Raw genomic sequence first — 8,700 nt, forward strand, 5'->3', positions numbered from 1 at the left:
ATCCTTCTTATAAATTTTGCTTCATGCATCTATCTTTTAGCGATTTAAAACTATGGTAAAGATTCTTTTGGCCGTCAGTTCAGTATGAATCATACAACTGACTCTGCTTTTTGTAGACATTTTGGAAATGTTTTTTGTCGCTTTGTAATTTCAATATTGTTTCAAGGATTCGCCCACCGCCTCCGACGACAAGACGAACGAACAATTTGCCTATAAAACAAAGCATTCCAGGGAGTCTCCTGAATCCTAACAATCAGAATTTCAGTCTGGTTTATAATCAAGAACTGGTGGGTGTAATTATGCGACGCGCACAATCTTCCGACCTGTTTACTCTCATTGCACGGTTGTGTCCCTGGCGTATGGCCGGGATGAAGAAGAGAGCGCTCCTATTTCAAGGAATCGTTAACAGGGCTAATCAACTCATTGCTCAGTGCCTGTGGACCGTACACATCAATAACAGGATCACCCTTGCTCTTTGCGTTTCTTCAAGCAACGCTTGGGATGTTTGACTTGTGACATTTCTATGTGACGGGATGTAGGGTAATGGTGTAGAATGGCTTCTGTTATGCAAGGACGTTTATCTGACATTGTACAGCATACACCAGTTCTAAAAGTCCATTGCGTTCTTCATCTGATACAGATAAATTGCTTCTTTTTTAACAGATTTGTTTTATGCAATGCGCGTTTTGATTGTAAAATGCTATAAACGGTGTGTGTGAGTAAGTGAATGCTTTTATTAATTACGATATCAAGCAATAATGCAAGTTTGCAATACTCAAGCTATACGAAAGCGTGTAAATAATCGAATCTGAATAGCCCAAACAGTTGATGTTATGAGTACGCAATCGGCCATTTGAGCCATTAATATCCATTGCACCGCATTTGTGATACATGAGATCCTTATTCAAAATATGTGATAGGTATTCTTCAATGGATTTCATAATGCTCGAAGGGTAACTCTATTTGAACCTCTATTACGGCGAAAATTTCGAAGGTAAGGGTTTGTAATTGTTTTATAAATATTCATACTGAGGCCCAGTTCAATAACATTACAAATATCAAAGGGGTATTCGGGAAGTATTTTTCTTTTACTTTTACAACATGTCTGATAACGTTCATACCAATTTGAAAAACATTCCCATGACCTCCAAACTAGTCATTTCCAGTTATGATGGCATATGTGATCTGAAATCATCATAACGTTGTCGTTGTCGTCGAAGTGGTAGTCATTAGTTTTTATCATTATCATCATCTTATATTCATCATTATTGTTATTATTATTCTCTTCCAGCCAACCATGATGAAGCTGTTTCTCGTGCTGGCCACGGCCGTGACCCTCAGTGTAGCCGAGCTCTCCCTCGACCGTTCTTATGACACCCTTGTCGACCTGGCCCGCCTCTACCGCATGCAGAACCTCAACAACTTCGACGATTACACTGGGGACGATATTGACAGCCGCAGCGGTGACTGGGCCGCCCCTTACGGTGACGCAATGTACAAGTACCCCCAGTTTGGGGGCACGCATCTCCGTGACCAGGAACACATTGAACAGAGCTCTCTGTTTGGATCTCAGTCTATAACAGGTGAGGGCCTTAGGGCCTGTTTTGAATGTTAAAGGTTATTCAGAATTATGTTAGTGTTGGTATTTTCCTGTAACGTGTAGTAGGAAGAATGCATTGAAACCACTTGGTAGTGAAGATCCTTGTAGCACAACAACAGACATGTAATAATTAAATCACCGATTTCAACCGGTCATATCCCAACACACAAAGTATTCATGTGTTAAATAACTTCTTAAAATAAAAAAAGACCCGTGAAGATTCCGGTGTAGATGGGTCTTCAGCAACCCATGCTTGCCGTAAAAGGCGACTATGCTTGTCGTAAGAGGCGACTAACGGGATCGGGAGGGGATAGGCTCGCTGACTTGGTTGATGCATGTCATCAATCCCAGTTGCGTTGCTCGATGTTCATGATATTCATCACTGGATTGTCTGGTCCAGACTAGATTATTTACAGACCGCCGTCATATAGCTGGAATATTGCTGAGTGCGGCGTTAAACAACCAACCAACCAACTTACAATAAAGAAATTAGCCCCCCACCCCTCAAAAAAGACTTATTGTCTGCAGGAAGAACAAAACAATCATCGTCAGATTTTTTCAAGAAAGTCCTTCTTGTAAAGTAAATGATAATTTATAATTTATTGCAGGTGGAGCAGCTGGAGGTAAAGCCAAGACGGACAAACCTCTCCCAGCCTACTGCAACCCACCTAACCCCTGCCCCATCGGATACAATGGTGAGTTCCGCCCCCGCCCCCGCCCCCGCCCCCCATCCCAACTGCGACCCACCTATTCCCTGCACCATCAGATACAACGGCGAGTACCGCCTACTCCGCCCCCACCCCCTCCACCAACCCACTACAACTTACCTGATCCCTGCCCTATCGGATACAAGGATGAGTTCCATCTACTACGCCCTCCCCACCCCACCCCCCACACACAAACTACAACCTACCTTACCCCTGCCCCGTCTGATAGAACGATGCGTACAAATCTCTCTCCCTCCCCTACTGCAAATCCCACAATATCAAAACATTCTGTAATATATTAAATTAGGAAGAAGCAAGCAAGAAGCTGTTATTCCGATATTTACACATCTTCCCTATCTAACCATCGTCGTGCGTGATGTTGTAGCCAGAGACAACAACTGCGTGGAGCACTTCAACAACACCGCTGATTACAACCGTGAGCTGATGGCGAAGCAGGACTGCCCGTGTGACACAGAGCACATGCTCGCCTGTCCCGAGGGTCGGGGCACCGTCAGCAGCAAATCCCAGGGTGACAGCGCCGCAATCAAGCAGGTCATGGCCGAACTCAACACACTCGGAGCCTCTGATTTAGTAAGTATAGTGTACTTGGTGATGTCACCCATCCCCTATATGTCCAGGGCAAGCATTTCGTTAAAACTACTGGATCCATTACCCTTGTTCTTGAGATCGCAAATCACCCATTCTTGATTTTCAATAACATTTTGCCGACCAATCAAACGCCGACATAAGGGACAGGGAAAGGTTAAGGGAGGTAACTCGTATTACCCAGAAACCAAAGCCACCGCCGGTTTACATGGACACGAAGACACCCTTTCCATCAAGAGGGATTCCTTTGCGTCGGTTTTTCAATGTCTCATTTCTCGCAAACTCGATCATAATCAATGGGACTGGCCAACCGAACATTGAGGCTGGTGTGTAACTCGCATTATGATTGCTACATTAGACCTAGTAGCGTAGCCCATGAACTTGGCAACTAGAAATCAAGGGCAGGTAATTTAAGATTGCGAAAACTACGGGAATGGATCCGGGAGTTAGGGAAGGTTTACTGACATGCGAGGGCTGGATGTATAGAGGATGATGTCGTCCGGGCTTATATCATCCCATATCCATTTTCTTTTGTCTGTGTGAATCTCCAGTCTGAAGAGTTGCGTCTCTTCGTCGTTCCAGGATCCAGATTCTCCCTATTTATGATATAGGGTTGATCATAGGTTGACCTAGGTTGTAACATCTGTCATAGCGACTGATTTATGACTACCATTGTCTGCAGTACATTTGACTTCAAGGGCAATTTACCCTGTAGCCATGTCTCCATAACTTAATTGTCATTACGTTTTAGGCGCTAATCCCCGTTGTTAATCCTCATCAACATTTCATTGTATTTTGACTGTCAGTCAGCCTGGACTACCATATCACTTACCTTTAACTACTGCTTTTTACAGTATGGCATTTATTGCCCTAATTGATCATCCCATGAACTGTGTTTGTTAATCACGCCCATATGTCCAAAGCAACGTCGTTGTCTCTTTGTCTGTCCATTGTTGTTCATTACTATATATGTGCTACCATTACACAGTTACTACGGTGTTAGTCAGGCTTGGTATTCCGAGTGCTGGCATAGGGACGACCTCGAGCAGGATATGCTGCTCGTAGGAAACGCCCTGAGGTGAGCTGGAGCTCCGCTCACCTCTTGTACGCCTGAGCTGGAAAGTCCGCTCATTGCTGTGTTTGTGTTGTCAGAGCAGGTATTCCGCTCATTGTGCAATTGTTGTTTATTGTTTACATGTTGTGCATAAAGCGTTCCGGGACAGTGATGTCGATTTTGTCCTTTATTCCCCCAAGAGCTAATTCCCCGTCAACATGCACGTTGACACATCCATGACGTGGGTCACGTCGGACTTCCCTTCCACAAGCCGTGATATCACAGAAATACTGTTCACATCCTTTAACCAGCCAGCAGGTCCCAAATCCTTTAACCAACCAGCAGGTCCCAACCCTTCGAAATGGTGGCGACATTAGGAGTTAATTCAACCACCATCGAAGGTCTTCGGAATTAAATTAGTTGACAGGTAGACACATTTTTTCAATGTTTTCAATCTTATAGTAACCTGCCCTTTTCTTCCAGAACTCCTTCATGCCTGATGAGTCCAAGAGAGAGTCACTCGTGGCCAAGAAGTCGCCCGAGCTCAGCCGGAATAAAAGAGTAAGTTACGTCAGGAAAGTATGACCTTCTGTCCAAGAATGACCTAGGGTCAGAACACTTGTTGCCTGTGACCAGTCTTGCGCCTCGGGCATTTATCAATAACCACAAATAGCATGCCCAAACAGAGACTATACTTTATGTGGCAGTGCCTCGTGGGTGTTAATGTGATGTTGTTAAGCACGAGTACAAAGTAATAACACTATACTCATTAGAATAATATAAATAGTTGTTACGAGGTAATTTCGAATTTAAAACGCAGAGGTAAATCCGGACAGCGGTAACCACAGAACTAATTTGTGGAATCAGTAATGTCCACACAGGATCAATTAATAATCAATACACTATATTGAAACACAGCGATAGACTTACAATCAAACAATGGGTCAAACACGTGGCAGCAGCAGCAAGTATCAGGCCCTGTTATTAATGATAGTTCACTCACGAATATTCAGAAATTTGTCACTTTTGTCGCCTTTTACGGCAAGCATGGGTTGCTGAAGACCTATTCTAACCCGAACCTTCACGGGTCGCCTGTATCCTGAAACCTGACATAATCTTGGTGTTTCTGATAGGAATCAAATCCGCACTTGGCATGTACATAAGACGCAAGTCAGGTCGTAAAATGCCCAAAGTCCCTTCGTACAGCCAGCTTTCTAGAAACCTTCTCAATCCGAAACTTCTTCAACGATTAAGCCTGTCATCCACAAGAAGTAACTAAATTTCATTTTTTGGCCGCTGCCGCAGGCCCTAGACATTTTTTCGAGCGCTTCAATCATTTGCATTCATAATCACAACAAATATACGTACCTCCACTGCCACATAACATAAGGAATTGGTACATTCATGTATGTCTTCAAGATGTTGCCACATGTACAGTGCGTCAGTGGTTTAAGTTTCACATACATAGTTAAGTTATGATAAATGTGAATCACATCTCAAATGTCACTTCACTAACCGTTCGTCAGTAAAATCTTTATTAAAAGATGTTCATCTCTGCTTCAGTTTTCCAAAATGTAAGAAGAGATGACAAATCAACAGCCTTGTTTCATACCACGTGACAGAGTCAGGCGCCGTCTTCTATTTTTCTTCTATTCTTTTTCAGTCTGCTGGGGAGTCTCTTCCAAACCCATATTTCCATGGCCAGAAAATGAGAGTTGTTGCCAAAAAGTCGCCTGTCATTAAGTACAAGCACCAGTAGAAAAGGAAGCACAACTTGCTCAGTCTTAGTGCTGACTTCCGGTCCTGCGCAACAGCTCTTCCGACCGCAATGGATGCCATTTTATGTTTACATTTATTAATTAACACAGACCGGTAAGACGCACGTGAATCAGGCTTATGGCAACAGTATTATATGTTAAAAATGCCAACACGGCCAGTGATGAATAAAATCATTAGCAGGTGTTATACCTTGTCAGAGAAGTTATCTCCCTTAGAACATTTGCTGATGTAATCAAATACTAGGGAGCACCATATTATCTAAATTAAAATGTAAATATCCAGTAACAAACAAGTAGGATACTGTCCAAAAAATGAGGATACACCATCTGTATGGCTATTAAAGAACAGTATCACAACAAAAGGTCAGCTTTTAATAGCATTAAGAAGCTGGAATCGTGTATCCATCTATTTGACAGTTATTGAACAACGTCCCAACATTATCTATGACTCTGTGTAGCTATTCGGGTGAATCTGAATATGTTCCAAACGTTTACAGGGCTCTTGTGTAGTATACCAGTCATCAATCATTTGAACACAATGCAAATTCGATTCAATTACCTTGAAAGAAATACAACATTATAGCAATTGAATTCAGATTGCAAATCTACCACTTATTCATGGTATTCTCCATTGTTTTTTGTTTTTTTGTTAAAATCCTTACAAACTCGATATCTATGTTATCGGTTATTATCTCCTTGTTTTGTCACGTGATGAAGGCTGGGCCATGTGCAATATTAAACTTATTACCCTACAAGCTGTGATTCGTGTTTGTCAAAGTGAAATTCATGTTGTTTGTATCTTTCAATACTGAATTTAAGTTGTGTTCTTTATCAATCACATTTTAGAAAAAAACCTCGTGCATTACATTTATTAACAACCCCAACCCATGTGATAAACTATCTATTTAAAATATGCAAATTATTTATCCCGTTTTTTAGAACAACGTTATCGTTGCGTTACATACTGCAAGAACTCTAACCCTTTTACTTAAATTTTAAGTATTATATTATTGACGTTTTGTTGTTGATGAGGCAGGAAGAAACAACATATCTGCTGTTGTTATGTCGATGATGTATTGTTTAGTGAGTGCTTTAATGCAGGTTCAATGCTTCGAGCACAAATCAAACGCCTACCCGCTCTGCACACTGTGTTTTTGTTATATTCACGATCTTGCATAGATTATGTTTTATTCATGATCTTTCATAAACAACGTTGTATTCATTACCTAACACAAACTAAGCTAAATTCATGATCTATCATCAACATCGTTGAATTCATGATCTGACATAAACATTATATTATTCGTGATTAGTATCAACCAGTGTGAACCGTCAGATGCAAGCCTCCAAAATGTTCATCCAAATACCACAGCCCTCCTGGACATAAAACAGGTTGAGCCACAAATCACTGGACAATCCAACAAGTGTTTATTTCTTGTCATTGAACGCTCAGCATGGAGCACTTTTGTCCCCACAGGCATTCCGTATTTTCTCTCTTCCAGATTTTGATTCCTTCATGCTATTTGTTCTTAAACCTCACGTGCGGCACAAATACTTAAACTTGTAACATAATCCCACCTGTCAACAAGATCTCATTGTGTAACATAGCGATATTTGTCAATTTGTTGTTGAAAATAAAGTATTTTCCCCAAACATTTGCGTGCTGTTTTTACAGGGTTTTTAGCTCCGTAAAGCCGACATTCAGACTCACAGTATATTCATCAGTTGGCAATTAGGACATCGTGTCCCAAATTAGTGCTCGGCCTGCAATAATTGAAGGTCAGTAGTATCGAAATTGTCATCTTTCGCTGACGAAACGATATAGCGACGCATAATATTTGCACAATATGCTTCGATATAACTCTGGTGTCCCCCGCCGTGATATTGCTGGAATATTGCTAAAAGCGGCGTAAAACCGAACTCACTCACTCACTCGATATAACGTTCGGATATACATGTAGATTGCTGAAACCCTGAACTTCAGATCGGACACTTTATAAAAGTCAATTCTACCTTCATCTTAATGAATTGTTTATGAAATAAAATATTTACCTTTTGGTATTGTCGGTGATTGATGTCCCATTAACACGATTATACAGGTGTCGAAAATGTAATTTATCATCATTCCACTAGTTCGAGATAGCGATATTCAACTTCGAATTCACTCAACTGCATCACAAGTAAGTAATTGCATATGGATTTAAGCCACTTTTAACAATATTTCAGCAATATCACGTCGGGGGACACAAGAAATGGGCTTCACTCACTGAACTGTGTCGGTCTTTGCCGTGACGAGACATGGCTAAAATATTGCCGACGTGACGTTAAACTTTAACTCACTCACTTCGCCGTGACGAGCCACCGCTTTAACCACTAGACTACCCCACCGCCTCCTAAATGCATAATGTGGGGTTGGGAGATTCCACAGTGGGTTAGTGACATGATAAACAGGTCAATATTTACTTTATTAACGCTTTAACCACTTTGCTACCCGACCGCCCCTATTTCACGAGGACGGGCAGATGATTAATTAATAATAGGTGCAGTGTGCGGAGTTGTTTTGACGTATATTCCCACTGACACTCCCAACAAGACGTTCCAGAGGTTTTCGGATTAAAGGGATCTGGTACAAACGATGTTAAGCTGTGTAAGCGGCCGGTACAAAATTGAGTTCGGCCAGTGATGATTGACAGCATGTCCAACGATCAACGCGGTCGGGGCACGAGGGCACACTGTCATCCGATTGTCATTCTGGTCGTTGTTATGCAAGTGCAATATTCTTTAACGCGAGGTTAAACCGCATTTTCCCTCATTCTGGCACCTAATTACAACAATCGTGTGGAAGAGAGAACCTATTCCAAACCGGCAGTCCACGGTCCGAGAAGCTGGTATAGGTGATGGTTGATCAAATGTATGGAGATAAATTAAGCGTCTCAATGGTTGGTGATTCGAATC

General features: G+C 41.8%; 1 protein-coding gene across 1 annotated transcript; it reads left to right on the top strand.

Moving 5' to 3' along the window:
• The first annotated feature begins 1,276 nt into the window (after positions 1 to 1,276).
• On the top strand, positions 1,277 to 7,398 carry LOC124118394. The gene is made up of 5 exons (XM_046480501.2): positions 1,277 to 1,583; positions 2,209 to 2,295; positions 2,693 to 2,898; positions 4,451 to 4,528; positions 5,631 to 7,398. Exons 1-5 carry the CDS (start codon positions 1,298 to 1,300, stop codon positions 5,724 to 5,726), a joined length of 753 nt encoding a protein of 250 aa, XP_046336457.2. The 5' UTR covers positions 1,277 to 1,297; the 3' UTR covers positions 5,727 to 7,398.
• The last annotated feature ends 1,302 nt before the right edge of the window (positions 7,399 to 8,700 follow it).

This window comes from Haliotis rufescens, unplaced genomic scaffold, assembly GCF_023055435.1.
Source record: "Haliotis rufescens isolate VD_foot unplaced genomic scaffold, xgHalRufe1.0.p SCAF_3, whole genome shotgun sequence".
NCBI lineage: Eukaryota > Metazoa > Mollusca > Gastropoda > Lepetellida > Haliotidae > Haliotis > Haliotis rufescens.

Excerpts from the sequence above, each read along its gene's own strand:
- LOC124118394 (XM_046480501.2), top strand. The coding sequence starts at position 1,298 with ATGATGAAGCTGTTTCTCGTGCTGGCCACGGCCGTGACCCTCAGTGTA. Across the intron at positions 2,899-4,450 it reads CACTCGGAGCCTCTGATTTA|AACTCCTTCATGCCTGATGA; the intron begins GTAAGTATAGTG and ends CTTTTCTTCCAG. Across the intron at positions 4,529-5,630 it reads AGCTCAGCCGGAATAAAAGA|TCTGCTGGGGAGTCTCTTCC; the intron begins GTAAGTTACGTC and ends ATTCTTTTTCAG.